This window comes from Staurois parvus, unplaced genomic scaffold (genome assembly GCF_062004578.1).
Source record: "Staurois parvus isolate SC_StPar_1 unplaced genomic scaffold, SC_StPar_1.0 ptg002592l, whole genome shotgun sequence".
NCBI classification, from domain to species: domain Eukaryota; kingdom Metazoa; phylum Chordata; class Amphibia; order Anura; family Ranidae; genus Staurois; species Staurois parvus.
Window position 1 is genome coordinate 3,542 of NW_028320388.1, and position 25,194 is coordinate 28,735.

Sequence of the window (25,194 nt, forward strand, 5' to 3'; positions counted from 1 at the left end):
TAGCGATCCCTACTGCAGAGGAGATAGAGATCCCTACTGCAGAGGAGATAGAGATCCCTACTACAGAGGAGATAGAGATCCCTACTGCAGAGGAGATAGAGATCCCTACTGCAGAGGAGATAGAGATCCCTACTGCAGAGGAGATAGCGATCCCTACTGCAGAGGAGATAGAGATCCCCCCTACAGAGGAGATAGAGATCCCTCCTACAGAGGAGATAGAGATCCCTACTGCAGAGGAGATAGAGATCCCTACTACAGAGGAGATAGAGATCCCTACTGCAGAGGAGATAGAGATCCCTACTGCAGAGGAGATAGCGATCCCTACTACTACAGCTGTGAGATTCTCCCCTCCGCTGTGAGATTCACGCTCTCTATATGACTTGGTGACCACTGTTACAGAGACAGAAGGTCATCCAACTGTTTTGTGTCATCAGAAGAGGAACAGAAGGAAGATCCTCCAATGGGACACCTGTCTAGCAGGGGATGTCCTCCACCTCCAATGAGCCCTCCCCTTACTTCCTGCTGTGTATCTGGGACAGGAAGTAGATGGAAATCTCCCTAACGGGGTCCCCACCCTTCCTGTACTGTCTCCAAAACTGGAAACGATAATAATTCTGCACCATTTTAGGATTTCTCTGTTGCGGGTGACAGACAATAGTATCCAGCAACCATGGGAACACGCCATACAATGGTATCCAGCAACCATGGGAACACGCCATACAATGGTATCCAGCAACCATGGGAACACGCCATACAATGGTATCCACCAACCATGGGAACACGCCATACAATGGTATCCAGCAACCATGGGAACACGCCATACAATGGTATCCAGCAACCATGGGAACACGCCATACAATGGTATCCAGCAACCATGGGAACACGCCATACAATGGTATCCAGCAACCATGGGAACACGCCATACAATGGTATCCAGCAACCATGGGAACACGCCATACAATGGTATCCAGCAACCATGGGAACACGCCATACAATGGTATCCAGCAACCATGGGAACACGCCATACAATGGTATCCAGCAACCATGGGAACACGCCATACAATGGTATCCAGCAACCATGGGAACACGCCATACAATGGTATCCAGCAACCATGGGAACACGCCATACAATGGTATCCAGCAACCATGGGAACACGCCAAACAATGGTATCCAGCAACCATGGGAACACGCCATACAATGGTATCCACCAACCATGGGAACACGCCGTACAATGGTATCCAGCAACCATGGGAACACGCCCTACAATAGTATCCAGCAACCATGGGAACACGCCGTACAATGGTATCCAGCAACCATGGGAACACGCCATACAATAGTATCCAGCAACCATGGGAACACGCCGTACAATAGTATCCACCAACCATGGGAACACGCCATACAATAGTATCCAGCAACCATGGGAACACGCCGTACAATGGTATCCAGCAACCATGGGAACACGCCATACAATAGTATCCAGCAACCATGGGAACACGCCGTACAATAGTATCCAGCAACCATGGGAACACGCCATACAATGGTATCCAGCAACCATGGGAACACGCCGTACAATGGTATCCACCAACCATGGGAACACGCCATACAATGGTATCCACCAACAATGGGAACACGCTGTACAATCCTATCCACCAACCATGGGAACACGCCATACAATGGTATCCAACAACCATGGGAACACGTCGTACAATGGTATCCACCAACCATGGGAACACGCCGTACAATGGTATCCACCAACCATGGGAACACGCCGTACAATGGTATCCACCAACCATGGGAACACGCCATACAATGGTATCCAGCAACCATGGGAACACGCCATACAATAGTATCCAGCAACCATGGGAACACGCCATACAATAGTATCCAGCAACCATGGGAACACGCCATACAATAGTATCCAGCAACCATGGGAACACGCCGTACAATAGTATCCAGCAACCATGTGAACACGCCGTACAATAGTATCCAGCAACCATGGGAACACGCCATACAATGGTATCCAGCAACCATGGGAACACGCCATACAATGGTATCCACCAACAATGGGAACACGCTGTACAATCCTATCCACCAACCATGGGAACACGCCATACAATGGTATCCAACAACCATGGGAACACGCCAAACAATGGTATCCAGCAACCATGGGAACACGCCATTCAATGGTATCCACCAACAATGGGAACACATTATATGGTGACGAACATTGACACTTGAGAACACATGGCCACGATGGACTATTGGATGTTCATGTTCCCTAAAATGCTGTGTCATGGCTGTAGATGCAGAATTCAGACTTTATTGTACAAGATTTGCATGGCACTGCGTGGCGCTGTCATTTGTTGCGGAGACATGCAACGTTTGTAATGAATATCGTAGTTTCTAATATCTGCACGGTACTGCGTGGCGATATAATTTGCTGCGGAGATATGTGGCGCTGTCATTTGTTGTGGAGATATGTGGCGCTGTCATTTGTTGCGGAGATATGTGGCGCTGTCATTTGTTGCGGAGACATGCAATGTTTGTATTGATTATCATAGTTTCGAATATCTGCACGGTACTACGTGGCGCTGTCATTTGTGGCGGAGACATGCAGCATTTGTAATGATTATTGTAGTTTTGAATATCTGTATGGTACTGCGTGGCGCTGTCATTTGTTGCGGAGATATGTGGCGCTGTCATTTGTTGCGGAGATATGTGGCACTGTCATTTGTTGCGGAGATATGTGGCGCTGTCATTTGTTGCGGAGACATTCAGCATTTGTAATGATTATCATAGTTTCTAATATCTGCACGGTACTGCGTGGTGCTGTCATTTGTTGTGGAGATATGTGGCGCTGTCGTTTGTTGTGGAGATATGTGGCGCTGTCATTTGTTGCGGAGACATGCAACGTTTGTATTGATTATCATAGTTTCGAATATCTGCACGGTACTGCATGGCGCTGTCATTTGTGGCGGAGACATGCAACATTTGTAATGATTATCATAGTTTCTAATATCTGCACGGTACTGCGTGGCGCTGTCATTTGTTGCAGAGACATGCAGCATTTGTAATGATTATCGTAGTTTTGAATATCTGTATGGTATTGCGTGGCGCTGTCATTTGTTGTGGAGATATGTGGCGCTGTCATTTGTTGCAGAGATATGTGGCGCTGTCATTTGTTGTGGAGATATGTGGCGCTGTCATTTGTTGCGGAGACATGCAGCATTTGTAATGATTATCGTAGTTTTGAATATCTGTATGGTATTGCGTGGCGCTGTCATTTGTTGCGGAGATATGTGGCGCTGTCATTTGTTGCAGAGATATGTGGCGCTGTCATTTGTTGTGGAGATATGTGGCGCTGTCATTTGTTGCGGAGACATGCAACGTTTGTATTGATTATCATAGTTTCGAATATCTGCACGGTACTGCATGGCGCTGTCATTTGTGGCGGAGACATGCAACATTTGTAATGATTACCGTAGTTTCGAATATCTGCACGGTACTGCGTGGCGCTGTCATTTGTTGCGGAGACATGCAGCATTTGTAATGATTATCGTAGTTTTGAATATCTGTATGGTATTGCGTGGTGCTGTCATTTGTTGCGGAGATATGTGGCGCTGTCATTTGTTGCGGAGACATGCAGCATTTGTAATGATTACCATAGTTTCGAATATCTGCACGGTACTGCGTGGCGCTGTCATTTGTTGCGGAGACATGCAGCATTTGTAATGATTATCGTAGTTTTGAATATCTGTATGGTATTGCGTGGCGCTGTCATTTGTTGCGGAGATATGTGGCGCTGTCATTTGTTGCGGAGACATGCAGCATTTGTAATGATTACCATAGTTTCGAATATCTGCACGGTACTGCGTGGCGCTGTCATTTGTTGCGGAGATATGTGGCGCTGTCATTTGTTGCGGAGATATGTGGCGCTGTCATTTGTTGCGGAGACATGCAGCATTTGTAATGATTATCGTAGTTTCGAATATCTGCACGGTACTGATTCTGATTCACTACCACCCACCTGCAATGATTGCTACCCCATACTATTATTCCCAAGCAATGATTCCAGGATCCCCCCCACCCCGGCTACAGCTGGTAGGACTGGCACAGAGACAGCGCGGTTTTACTGGAGAACATCCAAAAGGCGGGGAAGACGGGATGCGTAAAGCGGGCATTAAATTTGTAGATCTGGCTACACTTTTTCCCGATGCAGTAGAAGGCCACATAGCCATCATCAAAGTTCAGCAGCACCCCATATTTGCTGGTGTTGGGGGTGGTGAGATCGGTCTGCTTGTCATCATGCCAGGCCTGGAGCTTGCCGTTGCACCACTCAATGCACCAGGACACTTTATTCCGGCCCAGGCGGCTCTCGGTTCCGACACGTGCGATGCTCTGGTAGGCCACGCCGAAGCCGCTGAAGTTCCCTCCCTCCTTCTCCACCTCCCAGTAGTGAATGCCTCCAAAGAAGCTCTGCTGACACAGCACCTGAGAGCAGCTGACAAACCTGGAGGGGTCATCCGGGTAGCCTAGGGGGACGTCGCTGACCACCATCTTGGTGAAATTTTCCTGCAGGATGATCTTCTTGTGCGTGGAGCGGGCATCGGCAAACAATCTCTCAGCATCTGAGGAGGAAACGGACCAAGGGATAGAAGTCATGGATGAGGGAAGATCTGGCCACACAAGGGATAACGGGGGGCAGGGTGGAACTTACATCTCAGGAGCTGGTCTCTGGAGTCCGGCGGAGGGGTGGCAGCAGCGGCAGGGCGTGGACCTCTGCGTGGCTTGGCTGAAACATAAAAGGGGTCTGGTTAGGATATTCATTGTGTGTAACTGCTAGGAAATACTGTCACATGTCTCATACCCTCAAAGCCCGGACCTCATTGCTCCAGACCCGCTGCAGCCTACATCATCAGTCTTATACAAAGCTTCCTGCAGAACAATGAGCAGGAACAAGCATGCAGCCAGTGAAGTCACAACTTCGAATACTTGTTCTTGGTCAGAGAATACTGAAGTCATGACAGCCTGGCGAATGTCACATGCAGGAGGAGGGATGAGCAATGGCTGCCAGTGATGGTCTCCTAGAACCTATCCACAGATGACGGGTCCTGGCTGGATGTTCTGGATGAAAGCGGGATGAAACCCAAACCCAGAAATCTCACATAGTCCATCTGACCCATCAGTAGATGTGGCGGCTGCATTCAGGGGTTTTAGACTTTCTTCCTTCTGTTGTCACCTGGTGATCTGGCCAGTAACACATCTCCTGTATTAGAGCGCCCCCACTCTGGAGGAAGGAGCACAGGGGGCACCTTTGGACAGCAGCATTGTCAGTCTGGGGGGGAGGGGAGTGTTAGATGGACTAGCAGATTTAGATACACTAACACAGTTTAGCCAAGCTCCATCTCACTCTTTATAATCCGTTACTGTAACAATGTTGTTCCTTTAGGGAAAAAGGATTTACATCAATAAATAAAAACTGATCATCGGAAGCACCCCTGCCAGTGTGAGATGGTGATACATCTGCAGGACAGCTTGTATCGAAAAACAACAGACTTACTGGTAGGATCACCAGGTGAAAATAAAGGAAAGAAAACCTAAAAAAAAACGAATGCAGCCATCACATCTAATGATTGGTGAGCTGCAATATATAAAAAAAAAAAGTTTGATTTTGGGTTCAACCACTTGTGACCCGCGCTATAGCCGAATGATAGCTAGTACTGGGGGGGCATCTATTGACATCTTCCCAGAACCCCACCCCCCTCTGCGCCTCAGAGCGCACTCTCAGACACAGCTGATCACAGATTGTGGTAAAGGGCCAATCACAGTGGGCCTGTACCATGTGATCAGCTGCGTCCAATCACAGCTGATCACATTGTAAACAGACTTCCAGTTTTTTCCTCACGTGCTGTCACAGTATGGGGAAAGGAGAGCCAATAACCAGCAATTCTGACGGGATATTTACACTGATATGTGCAGTCTGTCAGTGCCCATCAGTGTCATCTATCAGTGCCACCTCATTAGTGTCCATCAGTGCTGCCTCATTGGTGCCACCTCATTAGTGTCCATCAGTGAAGCCTCATCGGTGCCCATCAGTGCCGCCTCATTGGTGCCCATCAGTGCCACCTCATCGGTGCCCATCAGTGCCACCTCATTGGTGCCCATCAGTGCCGTCTCATCGGTGCCCATCAGTGCCGCCGCATTGGTGCCCATCAGTGCCGCCTCATCGGTGCCCACCAGTGCCACCTCACTGATGCCCATCAGTGCCTCCTCATCGGTGCCCATCAGTGCCGCCTCATCATTGCCCACCAGTGCCACCTCATTGGTGCCCATCAGTGCCGCCTCATCGGTGCCCATCAGTGCCACCTCATCGGTGCCCATCAGTGCCGCCTCATCGGTGCCCATCAGTGCCGCCTCATCGGTGCCCATCAGTGCCGCCTCATCGGTGCCCATCAGTGCCACCTCATCGGTGCCCATCAGTGCCACCTCATCAGTGCCCATCAATGCCGCCTCATCCGTGCCCATCAGTGCCGCCTCATCAGTGCAGCCTGATCACCGCACATTGTTGAAGAAGAAAAATGACTTATTTGCAAAATTTTATAACAGAAACTAGGAATAATGTAAATTTTTCAGAATTTTTCTTTTGTTTATCTAATAAACCCCCCAGTGAGGATCAAACCCCACCAAAGGAACGCTCTATCTGTGTGAAAAAAATGATAGAAATGTCCCTTGAGTCCAGCGTTGCATGACCGCGCAATTGTCATTCAAAGTGTGACAGCGCTGAAAGCTGGCCTGCGTGGGAAGGGGGTGACAGTCTCTGGTAGGGAGGGGTTAATACTGCTTCAAGCAATGGTCCGTACTCCTTGGGATTCACACACAGGAGACAGGCGACTCTCGGGGGTGAAAAGCAGACGATTATGATATGGAACGCCAGCACCACCCCCCTTCCCCCTCCAGGTAAGTACGTACGGTCAGGAGGATGGAAGCCCGCAGCGGAGCCCGGAGGGGTATTTGCACCAGGCGCTTGTTTATCTGGAAAACAGAGACAACAGGTTGAGGTTCAGGTAAGGGGTCTCTTCTAGAGCCTGCACAGGTTTGGGTGGGGCCCTCTCTGTGTTGGATTTATAATCAGTCACTTCACACTGGGGGTCATCCTCAGGCAGGCTCTAATGTGTCCCCCTCAGCTTTCCTTCCTCAGGGACTCCTGGATGGGAAAAGGCTGACACCAGGGTGTGTCGGCGGGGTGGGGGTGGGGGGGGGGTGCGGTATATATATCTGTATTCTAGGCCTGGCAGTACTCGGGTCGTTGGTTCCAATCCCAACCACGGCGCCACCTGCGTGGAGTGTACATGTTCTCCCTGTGCGGGTTTCCTCGGGGTACTCCGGTTTCCTCCCACCCTACAAAGACATGCTAGTAGGTGAATTGTCTCCTGTCTACATTGGCCCTAGTATGTGTATGTATGGATGTGAATTAGGGACCATATATTAACCTCAAGGGGCGTACAATCTGAGGTCCCCAACTCACATTCATACATACACATACTAGGGTCAATGTAGACAGGAGACAATTCACCTACCAGCATGTCTTTGTAGGGTGGGAGGAAACCGGAGTACCCGGAGGAAACCCACGCAGGCACAGGGAGAACATGTACACTCCAGGTGGGTGGTTCCATAGTTAGGATTCAAATCAACCACCGGAGTATTAAAGGGTCACTCCGCCCAGGACTAACACATGCTGTAGAAAGTTGATCCCTGAGAGTTTCATATATAATTGGGTTTATGGGGATCTCTGTATTTGATTTCCTGGGTCTGCCACCAGTACAAGGGATCCCACCATCCCTGCTGGATAATTATTTGGTAGCAAGTGTGGACACCCCAAGGAAGAGATGGGTAGACCTGGGAAATATGACACAGAGATCTTACCACTGGAACCCCAGTAGGTGTGTCACGCACTCCTGAGCCCTGCACTCTGTGCATTACACACTCCTGACCCCTGCACTCTGTGCGTTACACACTCCTGACCCCTGCACTCTGTGCGTTACACACTCCTGACCCCTGCACTCTGTGCGTTACACACTCCTGACCCCTGCACTCTGTGCGTTACACACTCCTGACCCCTGCACTCTGGGCATTACACACTCCTGAGCCCTGCACTCTGTGTGTCACACACTCCTGAGCCCTGCACTCTGTGCGTTACACACTCCTGACCCTTGCACTCTGTACGTTACACACTCCTGACCCCTGCACTCTGTGCGTTACACACTCCTGACCCCTGCACTCTGTGCGTTACACACTCCTGACCCCTGCACTCTGTGCGTTACACACTCCTGACCCCTGCACTCTGTGCGTTACACACTCCTGACCCCTGCACTCTGTGCGTTACACACTCCTGACCCCTGCACTCTGGGCATTACACACTCCTGAGCCCTGCACTCTGTGCGTCACACACTCCTGAGCCCTGCACTCTGTGCGTTACACACTCCTGACCCTTGCACTCTGTACGTTACACACTCCTGACCCCTGCACTCTGTGCGTTACACACTCCTGACCCCTGCACTCTGTGCGTTACACACTCCTGACCCCTGCACTCTGTGCGTTACACACTCCTGACCCCTGCACTCTGTGCGTTACACACTCCTGACCCCTGCACTCTGTGCGTTACACACTCCTGACCCCTGCACTCTGTGCGTTACACACTCCTGACCCCTGCACTCTGTGCGTCACACACTCCTGAGCCCTGCACTCTGTGCGTCACACACTCCTGAGCCCTGCACTCTGTGCGTCACACACTCCTGAGCCCTGCACTCTGTGCGTCACACACTCCTGAGCCCTGCACTCTGTGCGTCACACACTCCTGAGCCCTGCACTCTGTGCGTCACACACTCCTGAGCCCTGCACTCTGTGCGTCACACACTCCTGAGCCCTGCACTCTGTGCGTCACACACTCCTGAGCCCTGCACTCTGTGCGTCACACACTCCTGAGCCCTGCACTCTGTGTGTCACACACTCCTGAGCCATGCACTCTGAGCATTACACACTCCTGACCCCTGCACTCTGTGCATTACACACTCCTGACCCCTGCACTCTGAGCATTACACACTTCCGACCCCTGCACTCTGAGCATTGCACACTCCTGACCCCCGCACTCTGAGCATTGCACACTCCTGACCCCCGCACTCTGTACATTACACACTCCTGACCCCCGCACTCTGTACATTACACACTCCTGACCCCTGCACTCTTGAGCATTACACACTCCTGACCCCTGCACTCTTGAGCATTACACACTCCTGACCCCTGCACTCTGAGCATTACACACTCCTGACCCCTGCACTCTGAGCATTACACACTCCTGACCCCTGCACTCTGTGCATTACACACTCCTGACCCCTGCACTTTGAGCATTACACACTCCTGACCCCTGCACTCTGAGCATTACACACTCCTGACCCCTGCACTCTGAGCATTACATACTCCTGACCCCTGCACTCTGTGCATTGCACACTCCTGACCCCTGTACTCTGTGCATTACACTCCTGACCCCTGTACTCTGTACATTACACACTCCTGACCCCTGTACTCTGTGCATTACACATTCCTGACCCCTGCACTCTGTGCATTACACTCCTGACCCCTGTACTCTGTACATTACACTCCTGACCCCTGTACTCTGTACATTACACTCCTGACCCCTGTACTCTGTACATTACACTCCTGACCCCTGTACTCTGTACATTACACTCCTGACCCCTGTACTCTGTGCATTACACTCCTGACCCCTATGCTCTGTACATTACACACTCCTGACCCCTGTACTCTGTACATTACACTCCTGACCCCTGTACTCTGTACATTACACACTCCTGACCCCTGTACTCTGTGCATTACACTCCTGACCCCTATGCTCTGTACATTACACACTCCTGACCCCTGTACTCTGTGCATTACACACTCCTGACCCCTGCACTCTGAGATATGCACCCTGACCCCTGTACTCTGTACATTACACACTCCTGACCCCTGCACTCTGTGCATTACACACTCCTGACCCCTGTACTCTGAGATATGCACCCTGACCCCTGTACTCTGTACATTACACACTCCTGACCCCTGCACTCTGTACATTACACACTCCTGACCCCTGTACTCTGCACATTACACACTCCTGACCCCTGCACTCTGTACATTACACACTCCTGACCCCTGCACTCTGAGATATGCACCCTGACCCCTGCACCCTACTATTGACACTTACTCTTCTTGCGTGGCTTCTCATGGCTGTCCTCGTTGGGTTTTTGGGGGAAATGAGGCTTCCAATTATTGAATTCCACTGTATGGAGAGAAAGGCAGAGGAGAGGTTATAAAGTGGTGTCAGTGCAGAGATATTACTGGCAGCAGTGTAAAGGTACCCCCCCCCCCCAACCACAGGAGTCTGGTGACCAGGATGACATTATGTGCCTTCTGAGAAGCTTTGATGTGGGGGGGGGGGGGGAAGGGGGCAGATGCATCAGTACAGGAGGCGGGATCATTGTGGATGAAATGACAAATACAAATCACAGATGAGCATGCGTACACAGAGACCCCCTCCTAGGGGAGAGCAGAATACACTGTGGCCCCTCCTGGATCCCACCATCATAGTGCAGCGTCCCTACCTGGCTCCAGTTTGGGCCCCGGCTCTGGCATCCTGGATGGTCTCCGGTCTGGTGCTTCCTCTGTATGGAAGGGAAAGGCAGCGGTCAGGCGGTGTCAGGGTGACGTCAGAGATGGCAGGACTACAAGTCCCAGCCCAGGCAGAGGAGAGCTGGGGATGAGACCCACTAGCAGCAGAGACTGTCTCCTGGTAGATGTGCCGGAGAAGAGGAGCTCAGGCATGGAGGACCCCTCAAGTCCCAGCTCAGCTCTGTAACGGGGGAGGGGATCGGCCTCTAGCCAACTGTCACCTTCCAGGTGGGAATGCTCCAGGTCCGGATGCCAGGACCAACTGCCTTTCCTTTCCTTCTATAGGACACTTATGAAGCTGCCGGCTCCTGTCTCTGCTCACCGACTCACCCACAACCAGCACAGAGCTGAGGAGGTCTTTCAGAGTGCCTCCCATGTCCCTGTGCTACAGGTCTGTCAGGCAGCTGCATAAAAGTCATACAGAAGAAACACAATGCAGACGGTCACAGTATCGGGCCCCGAGGCACTCACCAGCACCACAGCAGGGTCCAGTGAGTACAATTCAAGGAAGGGGGAGGGGGTTTTGTCATAGGGGTGTCATCATGGAAGGAGGGGGAGTTTTTTTTTTAGAAGACACTCTATGTACTCCATGCATTACTTACCCATGACCTCTGTATTCCATTCATTACTTAATCCCTACATCTACATACTCCTGACCCCGGCACTTGCTATAGTGGATGGCAGTGTGTACTCATGTTAAAAGATTACTCTGTACATTACACACTCCTGACCCCTGCACTCTGTGCATTACACACTCCTGACCCCTGCACTCTGCGCATTACACACTCCTGACCCCTGCACTCTGTGCATTACACACTCCTGACCCCTGCACTCTGTGCATTACACACTCCTGACCCCTGCACTCTGTGCATTACACACTCCTGACCCCTGCACTCTGTGCATTACACACTCCTGACCCCTGCACTCTGTGCATTACACACTCCTGACCCCTGCACTCTGCACATTACACACTCCTGACCCCTGCACTCTGCGCATTACACACTCCTGACCCCTGCACTCTGCGCATTACACACTCCTGACCCCTGCACTCTGCGCATTACACACTCCTGACCCCTGCACTCTGTGCATTACACACTCCTGACCCCTGCACTCTGTGCATTACACACTCCTGACCCCTGCACTCTGTGCATTACACACTCCTGACCCCTGCACTCTGTGCATTACACACTCCTGACCCCTGCACTCTGTGCATTACACACTCCTGACCCCTGTACTCTGTACATTACACACTCCTGACCCTGTACTCTGTACATTACACACTCCTGACCCCTGCACTCTGTGCATTACACACTCCTGACCCCTGCACTCTGTGCATTACACACTCCTGACCCTTGTACTCTGTGCATTACACACTCCTGACCCTTGTACTCTGTGCATTACACACCCCTGACCCCTGCACTCTGCATTACACACTCCTGACCCCTGCACTCTGCATTACACACTCCTCATCCCCACACTCTGAGCATTACACACTCCTGACCCCTGCACCCTACTATTGACACTTACTCTTCTTGTGTGGCTTCTCATGGCTGTCCTCGTTGGGTTTTTGGGGGAAAGGCTTCCAATTATTGAATTCCACTGTATGGAGAGAAAGGCAGAGGAGAGGTGCCGGTGCTGAGATATTACTGGCAGCAGTGTAAAGGTACCCCCCCCCACCAACCATAGGAGACTGGTGACCAGGATGACATTATCTGCCTTCTGAGAAGCTTTGATTTTGGGGGGGGGGGGGGGTGGAAGGGGGCAGATGCATCATTACAGGAGGCGGGATCATTGTGGATGAAATGACGATTAGAAATAACAGATGAGGATATGTACACAGTACATGTGCATTACACACTCCTCCCCCCAGCACTCTGGGCATTACACACTCCTCCCCCCAGCACTCTGGGCATTACACACTCCTCCCCCCAGCACTCTGTGCATTACACACTCCTCCCCCCAGCACTCTGGGCATTACACACTCCTCCCCCCAGCACCCTGGGCATTACACACTCCTCCCCCCAGCAGTCTGTGCATTACACACTCCTCACCCCAGCACTCTGGGCATTACACACTCCTCCCCCCAGCACCCTGGGCATTACACACTCCTCCCCCCAGCACCCTGTGCATTACACACTCCTCCCCCCAGCACTCTGGGCATTACACACTCCTCCCCCCAGCAGTCTGTGCATTACACACTCCTCACCCCAGCGCTCTGGGCATTACACACTCCTCACCCCAGCACTCTGGGCATTACACACTCCTCACCCCAGCGCTCTGGGCATTACACACTCCTCACCCCAGCGCTCTGGGCATTACACACTCCTCACCCCAGCGCTCTGGGCATTACACACTCCTCACCCCAGCGCTCTGGGCATTACACACTCCTCCCCCCAGCACTCTGGGCATTACACACTCCTCCCCCCAGCACTCTGGGCATTACACTCCTCACCCCAGCACTCTGGGCATTACACACTCCTCACCCCAGCACTCTGGGCATTACACACTCCTCACCCCAGCACTCTGGGCATTACACACTCCTCACCCCAGCACTCTGGGCATTACACACTCCTCACCCCAGCACTCTGGGCATTACACACTCCTCACCCCAGCACTCTGGGCATTACACACTCCTCACCCCAGCACTCTGGGCATTACACACTCCTCACCCCAGCACTCTGGGCATTACACACTCCTCACCCCAGCACTCTGGGCATTACACACTCCTCACCCCAGCGCTCTGGGCATTACACACTCCTCACCCCAGCGCTCTGGGCATTACACACTCCTCACCCCAGCGCTCTGGGCATTACACACTCCTCACCCCAGCGCTCTGGGCATTACACACTCCTCACCCCAGCGCTCTGGGCATTACACACTCCTCACCCCAGCGCTCTGGGCATTACACACTCCTCACCCCAGCGCTCTGGGCATTACACACTCCTCACCCCAGCGCTCTGGGCATTACACACTCCTCACCCCAGCGCTCTGGGCATTACACACTCCTCACCCCAGCGCTCTGGGCATTACACACTCCTCACCCCAGCACTCTGGGCATTACACACTCCTCACCCCAGCACTCTGGGCATTACACACTCCTCACCCCAGCACTCTGGGCATTACACACTCCTCACCCCTGCACTCTGGGCATTACACACTCCTCACCCCTGCACTCTGGGCATTACACACTCCTCACCCCTGCACTCTGGGCATTACACACTCCTCACCCCTGCACTCTGGGCATTACACACTCCTCACCCCTGCGCTCTGGGCATTACACACTCCTCACCCCAGCGCTCTGGGCATTACACACTCCTCACCCCCGCACTCTGTGCATTACACACTCCTCACCCCCGCACTCTGTGCATTACACACTCCTCACCCCTGCACTCTGTGCATTACACACTCCTCACCCCTGCACTCTGGGCATTACACACTCCTCACCCCTGCACTCTGGGCATTACACACTCCTCACCCCTGCACTCTGGGCATTACACGCTCCTCACCCCTGCACTCTGGGCATTACACACTCCTCACCCCCGCACTCTTAACCATACTCCTGTAAGTCCCCCCCTCCCCCCACACTTTTTCTGTCTTTGTGAGGGCCTTAGGGGGTAAGGTTAGATACCCCTTTCCCAATCACAGCAGCAACCCTGGGCAGGGAGACGCCATTGTTAGAGTTCCCTGTAGATCTGACACTTACTCTTCTTGTACGGCTTCTCATAGCCATCCTCTGACTTTTGGGGGAAAGGCTTCCACTTATTGAACTCCACTATATGGAGAGAAAGGCAAGGAGAGGTTAGAAAGCGGTGCCGTTGCTGAGATATTACTGACAGCAGTGTAAGGGTACCCCCCCCCACCCAACCACAGGAGGCTGGTGACCAGGATGACATTATGTGCCTTCTGTGAAGCTCTGAGATCTTCTCTGGTGTGTAGAGATGGGAAACAAAGTTGTGAAGAAAACTAACAGCCCCTTTAATGGGGATGGGGGGGTAGATATACTCTCACTGGCCTCTTTATTAGCTCCGCCTGTTCAATGGCTCGGTAACACAAGTTGCTGATCAGCCAATCACATGGCAGCAACTCAATGCATTTAGGCATCTAGACGTGGTGAAGACGACTTGCTGAAGTTCAAACCGAAGAAGAAAAAGGATTTAAGTGACTATGAACGTGGCGTGGTTGTTGGTTTTGTCTCAGTATTTCAAAAACTGCTGATCTGCTGGGATTTTCCCTCACAACCATCTCTAGGGTTACAGAGAATGGTCCGAAAAAGAGAAAATATCCAGTGAGTGGCAGTTGTGTGGAGGAAAATGCCTTGTTGGTGTCAGAGGTCAGAGGAGAATGGGCAGACTGGTACCAGATGATAGAAAGGTAACAGGAACTCCAATAACCCCTCGTTACACCCAAGGTATGCAGAATACCATCTCTGAACGCGCAGCACATCCAGCCTTGGAGCAGATGGGCTACAGCAGCAGAAGACCACACCGGGTGCCACTCCTGTCAGCTAAGAACAGGAAACGGAGGCTACAATTCACACAGGTCACCAACATTGGACACTAGAAGATTAGAAGAACGTTGCCGGGTCTGATGAGTCTGGAGTTCAACTGCGACATTCAGATAGTAGGGTCAAAATTTGGTGTAAACAACATGAAAGCATGGATCCATCCTGCCTTGTATCCATGGTTCAGGCTGGTGGTGGCGGTGGTGGTGTCATGGTGTGTTGGATCCATCCTGCCTTGTATCCATGGTTCAGGCTGGTGGTGGTGTCATGGTGTGGGGGATCCATCCTGCCTTGTATCAATGGTTCAGGCTGGTGGTGGCGTCATGGTGTGGTGGATCCATCCTGCCTTGTATCCATGGCTCAGGCTGGTGGTGTCATGGTGTGGTGGATCCATCCTGCCTTGTATCCATGGTTCAGGCTGGTGGTGGCGGTGGTGGTGTCATGGTGTGTTGGATCCATCCTGCCTTGTATCCATGGTTCAGGCTGGTGGTGGTGTCATGGTGTGGGGGATCCATCCTGCCTTGTATCAATGGTTCAGGCTGGTGGTGGCGTCATGGTGTGGTGGATCCATCCTGCCTTGTATCCATGGCTCAGGCTGGTGGTGTCATGGTGTGGTGGATCCATCCTGCCTTGTATCCATGGTTCAGGCTGGTGGTGGCGGTGGTGGTGTCATGGTGTGGTGGATCCATCCTGCCTTGTATCCATGGCTCAGGCTGGTGGTGTCATGGTGTGGTGGATCCATCCTGCCTTGTATCCATGGTTCAGGCTGGTGGTGGCGGTGGTGGTGTCATGGTGTGGTGGATCCATCCTGCCTTGTATCCATGGTTCAGGCTGGTGGTGGCGGTGGTGGTGTCATGGTGTGGGGAGATTTTCTTGGCACTAGCTAGGTGGACCTAATACTGTGGCCAGTGAGTGTATAATTACAGGAGGCGGGATCATTGTGGATGAAATGACGATTATAAATCACAGGTGAGGATTTGTACACAGAGACCCCCTCCTAGGTGAGTGCAGAATACACTGTGGCCCCTCCTGGATCCCACCATCATAGCGCAGCGTCCCTACCTGGCTCCAGTTTGGGCCCCGGCTCTGGCGTCCTGGATGGTCTCCGGTCTGGTGCTTCCTCTGTATAGAAGGGAAAGGCAGCGGTCAGGCGGTGTCAGGGTGACGTCAGTGAGCGGTGCTATAGGGTGGTCTGTACCTCAGGCATCCTGACCTCCCAGGAGTACTACGACTGTACAACCCTGCGTCAGAGATGGCAGGACTACAAGTCCCAGCCCAGGTAGAGGAGGCTACAACCAGCTGGGGATGAGACTGTTACTTCTAAACATCCTGAGTCTCCTGGTAGACGTGTCCTGACATAGAGGAACAGTAAAGTACAGTCCCTACCACATCAATCCTTCAGGAATGCAGTCTATGGTCACCCCATGTGATGGTCTCCATACACTCTACATGCAGATGAGTCCCATCAAGGAGGATACAGGACCCTTTGCCTGGAGCTCCATGTATGAGGGAAGTGTAGACCCCTGCAGGGAGAGCAGGATACAGATTAGGAGCTCAGGCACAATTCAGCCTCAACCCTAATACAGCGGCCATGTTTTCATCTCATTGGTACCCAAGGTCCTGTAGTCCCGGCAGCGCCCCCTAGAGGGGACACTCAGCAGAGCCTTACCTGGGTGGGCGATCTTGGATTTGACGGTCTCTTTGAGGGAGACGGCGTTCTTGTATATTTGATGCAGCAGCTTCTCATCGAAGACGATCCTTGGCTTGTACGGCTCTTTGGATGTTGTGTCTCTCAGTTTGGTGGCTCTCTGCAAAGAAAGCAAAGATAACAAACACACATAATCCAGATTACTGAAGGGTCACTCCACCCAAAACGGTCACCTATAAACGTGTGGGGGGTGGACTGGTAAATCCCTCACCGCCAAGAGGGAACAGAGCTTCTGGGGGGAGACAGACCGAGAGGGAACAGAGCTTCTGGGGGGAGACAGACCGAGAGGGAACAGAGCTTCTGGGGGGAGACAGACCAAGAGGGAACAGAGCTTCTGGGGAGAGACAGACCAAGAGGGAACAGAGCTTCTGGGGAGAGACAGACCAAGAGGGAACAGAGCTTCTGGGGGAGACAGACCGAGAGGGAACAGAGCTTCTGGGGGGAGACAGACCGAGAGGGAACAGAGCTTCTGGGGGGAGACAGACCGAGAGGGAACAGAGCTTCTGGGGGGAGACAGACCAAGAGGGAACAGAGCTTCTGGGGGGAGACAGACCAAGAGGGAACAGAGCTTCTGGGGGGAGACAGACCAAGAGGGAACAGAGCTTCTGGGGAGAGACAGACCAAGAGTGAACAGAGCTTCTGGGGAGAGACAGACCAAGAGGGAACAGAGCTTCTGGGGAGAGACAGACCAAGAGGGAACAGAGCTTCTGGGGAGAGACAGACCGAGAGGGAACAGAGCTTCTGGGGGGAGACAGACCGAGAGGGAACAGAGCTTCTGGGGGGAGACAGACCGAGAGGGAACAGAGCTTCTGGGGGGAGACAGACCGAGAGGGAACAGAGCTTCTGGGGGGAGACAGACCGAGAGGGAACAGAGCTTCTGGGGGGAGACAGACCGAGAGGGAACAGAGCTTCTGGGGGGAGACAGACCGAGAGGGAACAGAGCTTCTGGGGGGAGACAGACCGAGAGGGAACAGAGCTTCTGGGGGGAGACAGACCGAGAGGGAACAGAGCTTCTGGGGGGAGACAGACCGAGAGGGAACAGAGCTTCTGGGGGGAGACAGACCGAGAGGGAACAGAGCTTCTGGGGGGAGACAGACCGAGAGGGAACAGAGCTTCTGGGGGGAGACAGACCGAGAGGGAACAGAGCTTCTGGGGGGAGACAGACCGAGAGGGAACAGAGCTTCTGGGGGGAGACAGACCGAGAGGGAACAGAGCTTCTGGGGGGAGACAGACCGAGAGGGAACAGAGCTTCTGGGGGGAGACAGACCGAGAGGGAACAGAGCTTCTGGGGGGAGACAGACCGAGAGGGAACAGAGCTTCTGGGGGGAGACAGACCGAGAGGGAACAGAGCTTCTGGGGGGAGACAGACCGAGAGGGAACAGAGCTTCTGGGGGGAGACAGACCGAGAGGGAACAGAGCTTCTGGGGGGAGACAGACCGAGAGGGAACAGAGCTTCTGGGGGGAGACAGACCGAGAGGGAACAGAGCTTCTGGGGGGAGACAGACCGAGAGGGAACAGAGCTTCTGGGGGAGACAGACCGAGAGGGAACAGAGCTTCTGGGGGAGACAGACCGAGAGGGAACAGAGCTTCTGGGGGGAGACAGACCGAGAGGGAACAGAGCTTCTGGGGGGAGACAGACCAAGAGGGAACAGAGCTTCTGAGGGAGACAGACCAAAAGGGAACAGAGCTTCTGGGGGAGACAGACCGAGAGGGAACAGAGCTTCTGGGGGAGACAGACCGAGAGGGAACAGAGCTTCTGGGGGGAGACAGACCGAGAGGGAACAGAGCTTCTGGGGGGAGACAGACCAAGAGGGAACAGAGCTTCTGGGGGGAGACAGACCAAGAGGGAACAGAGCTTCTGGGGGGAGACAGACCGAGAGGGAACAGAGCTTCTGAGGGAGACAGACCGAGAGGGAACAGAGCTTCTGGGGGGAGACAGACCGAGAGGGAACAGAGCTTCTGGGGGGAGACAGACCGAGAGGGAACAGAGCTTCTGAGGGAGACAGACCAAGAGGGAACAGAGCTTCTGGGGGGAGACAGACCAAGAGGGAACAGAGCTTCTGAGGGAGACAGACCAAAAGGGAACAGAGCTTCTGGGGGGAGACAGACCGAGAGGGAACAGAGCTTCTGGGGGGAGACAGACCGAGAGGGAACAGAGCTTCTGGGGGGAGACAGACCAAGAGGGAACAGAGCTTCTGAGGGAGACAGACCAAGAGGGAACAGAGCTTCTGGGGGGAGACAGACCAAGAGGGAACAGAGCTTCTGGGGAGAGACAGACCAAGAGTGAACAGAGCTTCTGGGGAGAGACAGACCAAGAGGGAACAGAGCTTCTGGGGAGAGACAGACCGAGAGGGAACAGAGCTTCTGGGGAGAGACAGACCGAGAGGGAACAGAGCTTCTGGGGGGAGACAGACCGAGAGGGAACAGAGCTTCTGGGGGGAGACAGACCGAGAGGGAACAGAGCTTCTGGGGGGAGACAGACCGAGAGGGAACAGAGCTTCTGGGGGGAGACAGACCGAGAGGGAACAGAGCTTCTGGGGGGAGACAGACCGAGAGGGAACAGAGCTTCTGGGGGGAGACAGACCGAGAGGGAACAGAGCTTCTGGGGGGAGACAGACCGAGAGGGAACAGAGCTTCTGGGGGGAGACAGACCGAGAGGGAACAGAGCTTCTGGGGGGAGACAGACCGAGAGGGAACAGAGCTTCTGGGGGGAGACAGACCGAGAGGGAACAGAGCTTCTGGGGGGAGACAGACCGAGAGGGAACAGAGCTTCTGGGGGGAGACAGACCGAGAGGGAACAGAGCTTCTGGGGGGAGACAGACCGAGAGGGAACAGAGCTTCTGGGGGGAGACAGACCGAGAGGGAACAGAGCTTCTGGGGGGAGACAGACCGAGAGGGAACAGAGCTTCTGGGGGGAGACAGACCGAGAGGGAACAGAGCTTCTGGGGGGAGACAGACCGAGAGGGAACAGAGCTTCTGGGGGGAGACAGACCGAGAGGGAACAGAGCTTCTGGGGGGAGACAGACCGAGAGGGAACAGAGCTTCTGGGGGGAGACAGACCGAGAGGGAACAGAGCTTCTGGGGGGAGACAGACCGAGAGGGAACAGAGCTTCTGGGGGGAGACAGACCGAGAGGGAACAGAGCTTCTGGGGGGAGACAGACCGAGAGGGAACAGAGCTTCTGGGGGGAGACAGACCGAGAGGGAACAGAGCTTCTGGGGGAGACAGACCGAGAGGGAACAGAGCTTCTGGGGGAGACAGACCGAGAGGGAACAGAGCTTCTGGGGGGAGACAGACCGAGAGGGAACAGAGCTTCTGGGGGGAGACAGACCGAGAGGGAACAGAGCTTCTGGGGGGAGACAGACCAAGAGGGAACAGAGCTTCTGGGGGGAGACAGACCAAGAGGGAACAGAGCTTCTGGGGGGAGACAGACCAAGAGGGAACAGAGCTTCTGAGGGAGACAGACCAAGAGGGAACAGAGCTTCTGGGGGGAGACAGACCGAGAGGGAACAGAGCTTCTGAGGGAGACAGACCGAGAGGGAACAGAGCTTCTGGGGGGAGACAGACCGAGAGGGAACAGAGCTTCTGGGGGGAGACAGACCGAGAGGGAACAGAGCTTCTGGGGGGAGACAGACCGAGAGGGAACAGAGCTTCTGGGGGGAGACAGACCGAGAGGGAACAGAGCTTCTGAGGGAGACAGACCAAGAGGGAACAGAGCTTCTGGGGGGAGACAGACCAAGAGGGAACAGAGCTTCTGAGGGAGACAGACCAAGAGGGAACAGAGCTTCTGGGGGGAGACAGACCAAGAGGGAACAGAGCTTCTGAGGGAGACAGACCAAAAGGGAACAGAGCTTCTGGGGGGAGACAGACCGAGAGGGAACAGAGCTTCTGGGGGGAGACAGACCAAGAGGGAACAGAGCTTCTGGGGGGAGACAGACCAAGAGGGAACAGAGCTTCTGAGGGAGACAGACCAAGAGGGAACAGAGCTTCTGGGGGGAGACAGAAATAAAATGGAACTCACTGGAGGACTGACATAGAGAGAACAGGACTCCTGGGGGGACAGGTATACAGGGAACAGGACTCCTGGGGGGGACAGGTATACATGGAACTGGACTCCTGGGGGGACAGGCATACAGGGAACAGGACTCCTGGGGGGACAGGCATACAGGGAACAGGACTCCTGGGGGGACAGACATACAGGGAACAGGACTCCTGGGGGGACAGACATACAGGGAACAGGGCTCCTGGAGGGACAGACATACAGGGAACAGGACTCCTGTATTGCATTGTACTTGGGAGTAAACCTGCACGGCCTTCATTGGTCAGACTTGTGTTGACATGCCCTCTGCACAGCTCTTCACTGGGAAGATTAGTGTACTGCTGTTCCTCTGCCTCCTTCTCACGTGCCCCCCTCAGTCTCCACCCCAAGCATTCTAAGCCCCTTATGCAGCTGTCAGAGGTCAGGTGATCACTTATAAAATATTTTTTTAATAGTCTAAGTTTTATATATACACATTTTGCCTTGTATGTCTGTTTCATACTGAATGGGTTGTTCAGGGTTCACAGGGGTCTCCAAACGTTCTAAGCAAAGGGCCAGTTTGCTGTCCTTCAGGCTTTAGGGGGGCCAGACTGTGGCCAGTGGGAGTAGAAAATGATGGTGTCAGTAGGGGAAATGGTGCTCCATTATTGGTGTAATAGCACCTCAAGGGCCAGATAAGGACAAGCAAAGGGCCACATCTGGCCCCAGGCCACAGCTTGGAGACCGCTGCTTTAAGAGAACAAATTCTTACCTTTAGGAACTGAAGGTCGTCTTGCTCCTGCAGAAGAGATTGGACTTTGCTCCTCATAAACTCAAACTCCTTCTTCTTCTTGCTCAGGACATTATGGGTAAAGCTAAACTTGTTTTTCAGTTTCTTCTCCTCCTCCTCCACCTTATCCATGGCCTTTGCCCGCTCTTCTTCAATCAGGGCCTTTATTTCCTCAAACTCGGCCTCCAACAACTCCTTCTTCTTCTTGGCATTTTCCTGTATGTGAAACAGTGGAAGTGAAGGCTAACTACAAGAGTTCTAAAAATGCTCCCCCCTCCACCTATCCATGCTGCATAGACTAGAAAAGAGATTTCTGCAAATACATTTTTTTAATCTGCTCTGCTGTGGTCATGTGATTGAGAAGCTCCGGCTCCCGTGTCAGGATCTGCTCTGCTGTGGTCATGTGATTGAGAAGTTCTGGTTCCCCTGTATCAGGATCTGCTCTATTGTGGTCATGTGATTGAGAAGCTCCGGCTCCCGTGTCAGGATCTGCTCTATTGTGGTCATGTGATTGAGAAGCTCCGGCTCCCGTGTCAGGATCTGCTCTGCTGTGGTCATGTGATTGAGAAGCTCCGGCTCCCATGTCAGGATCTGCTCTATTGTGGTCATGTGATTGAGAAGTTCTGGTTCCCCTGTATCAGGATCTGCTCTATTGTGGTCATGTGATTGAGAAGCTCCGGCTCCCATGTCAGGATCTGCTCTATTGTGGTCATGTGATTGAGAAGTTCTGGTTCCCCTGTATCAGGATCTGCTCTATTGTGGTCATGTGATTGAGAAGCTCCGGCTCCCGTGTCAGGATCTGCTCTATTGTGGTCATGTGATTGAGAAGCTCTGGTTCCTGTGTCAGAATCTGCTCTATTGTGGTCATGTGATTGAGAAGCTCCAGTTCCCCTGTGTCAGAATCTGCTCTATTGTGGTCATGTGATTGAGAAGCTCCGGCTCCCGTGTCAGGATCTGCTCTATTGTGGTCATGTGATTGAGAAGTTCTGGTTCCCCTGTATCAGGATCTGCTCTATTGTGGTCATGTGATTGAGAAGCTCTGGCTCCCGTGTCAGGATCTGCTCTATTGTGGTCATGTGATTGAGAAGCTCTGGCTCCTGTGTCAGAATCTGCTCTATTGTGGTCATGTGATTGAGAAGCTCCAGTTCTTCTGTATCAGGATCTGCTCTATTGTGGTCATGTGATTGAGAAGCTCCAGCTCCCGTGTCAGGATCTGCTCTATTGTGGTCATGTGATTGAGAAGTTCTGGTTCCCCTGTATCAGGATCTGCTCTATTGTGGTCATGTGATTGAGAAGCTCCGGCTCCCGTGTCAGGATCTGCTCTATTGTGGTCATGTGATTGAGAAGTTCTGGTTCCCCTGTATCAGGATCTGCTCTATTGTGGTCATGTGATTGGGAAGCTCTGGCTCCCGTGTCAGGATCTGCTCTATTGTGGTCATGTGATTGAGAAGCTCTGGCTCCTGTGTCAGAATCTGCTCTATTGTGGTCATGTGATTGAGAAGCTCCAGTTCTTCTGTATCAGGATCTGCTCTATTGTGGTCATGTGATTGAGAAGCTCCAGCTCCCGTGTCAGGATCTGCTCTATTGTGGTCATGTGATTGAGAAGTTCTGGTTCCCCTGTATCAGGATCTGCTCTATTGTGGTCATGTGATTGAGAAGCTCCGGCTCCCGTGTCAGGATCTGCTCTATTGTGGTCATGTGATTGAGAAGTTCCAGCTCCCCTGTATCAGGATCTGCTCCGTTTTAGTCATGTGATTAAGAAGCTCTGGCTACCCTGGGTCAGTGAGCGCTCGACAATGGCTCTAAACTCCCAGAGCCATGACTTCATCCACCAACTGCCATTGCCTATTCATTGTCAGCACTCCCCCTCCACCCAAAAAATGGAGGTCAAATGCCCCCATCAATGAGCTCAGAAGCATTTCAAAGACAAGAAATACTTGGCTTCCTCAAGTGCACCTGTCACACTGACAGGAGGGTACAGGGTTAAAATATATATGTGTCAAAGGTCCAGGGACTGTGGTCTCATGCTTGGGACAGCTGTAGGCCAAGAGAAGAGACAAGTGCTAGAGAAGTATGTCTGGTGGGAACAATGACCTGAAGACTGGGGCTATGAGATCCATCATTGTTATCCATCAGATGGCTGGACCCAAAGTTAAGTAGAAGGTTCTAAGTGCTCTTCACATCTTCCAAAAGTCAACTCACCGTCACTTTGCGCTGCTCATAATTGACATCTTCGGTAGTGTTGTTGGCTTTTTCTATCTTCTGGTTCAAAGATTGCAGCAAGTCTGTGTAAAAAAGCTGAAAAAGAACAACATTCAGTGACAGCAGATATCCTACAAAACGGACATTTTACTGCTGGCCTGACACCATATGTGACATACATCAATGTTCCAAACGCTCCACCTACTGTGCTCCTCCAGGGTGTGGGCCTGGCTCCATATGTGACATACACCACACGGTATACAGGGATAGTCTCACTTCTACTGTGCTCCTCCAGGGTGTGGGCCTGGCTCCATATGTGACATACACTACACGGTATACAGGGATAGTCCCACTTCTACTGTGCTCCTCCAGGGTGTGGGCCTGGCTCCATATGTGACATACAGTATACGGTATACAGGGATAGTCCCACTTCTACTGTGCTCCTCCAGGGTGTGGGCCTGGCTCCATATGTGACATACAGTACACGGTATACAGGGATAGTCCCACTTCTACTGTGCTCCTCCAGGGTGTGGGCCTGGCTCCATATGTGACATACACTACACGGTATACAGGGATAGTCTCACTTCTACTGTGCTCCTCCAGGGTGTGGGCCTGGCTCCATATGTGACATACACCATACGGTATACAGGGATAGTCCCACTTCTACTGTGCTCCTCCAGGGTGTGGGCCTGGCTCCATATGTGACATACACTACACGGTATACAGGGATAGTCCCACTTCTACTGTGCTCCTCCAGGGTGTGGGCCTGGCTCCATATGTGACATACACTACACGGTATACAGGGATAGTCTCACTTCTACTGTGCTCCTCCAGGGTGTGGGCCTGGCTCCATATGTGACATACACTACACGGTATACAGGGATAGTCTCACTTCTACTGTGCTCCTCCAGGGTGTGGGCCTGGCTCCATATGTGACATACACTACACGGTATACAGGGATAGTCTCACTTCTACTGTGCTCCTCCAGGGTGTGGGCCTGGCTCCATATGTGACATACACTACACGGTATACAGGGATAGTCTCACTTCTACTGTGCTCCTCCAGGGTGTGGGCCTGGCTCCATATGTGACATACAGTATACGGTATACAGGGATAGTCCCACTTCTACTGTGCTCCTCCAGGGTGTGGGCCTGGCTCCATATGTGACATACACTACACGGTATACAGGGATAGTCTCACTTCTACTGTGCTCCTCCAGGGTGTGGGCCTGGCTCCATATGTGACATACACCATAC

The 25,194-nt window shown here is 52.8% G+C and overlaps 1 protein-coding gene across 1 annotated transcript; it reads right to left on the reverse strand.

The window, feature by feature from the left end:
- Positions 1 to 242: 242 nt before the first annotated feature.
- Positions 243 to 24,034, reverse strand: LOC149430611 (E3 ubiquitin/ISG15 ligase TRIM25-like; the record flags this gene model as incomplete). The annotated part of the gene is made up of 11 exons (XM_089666192.1): positions 243 to 4,629; positions 4,719 to 4,793; positions 6,971 to 7,033; positions 10,257 to 10,331; positions 10,654 to 10,713; positions 12,248 to 12,319; positions 14,424 to 14,492; positions 16,284 to 16,343; positions 16,891 to 17,029; positions 21,719 to 21,952; positions 23,939 to 24,034. Coding segments are annotated over 11 exons (1,479 nt in total), but the record flags the coding sequence as incomplete, so codon positions are not given.
- Positions 24,035 to 25,194: the final 1,160 nt, after the last annotated feature.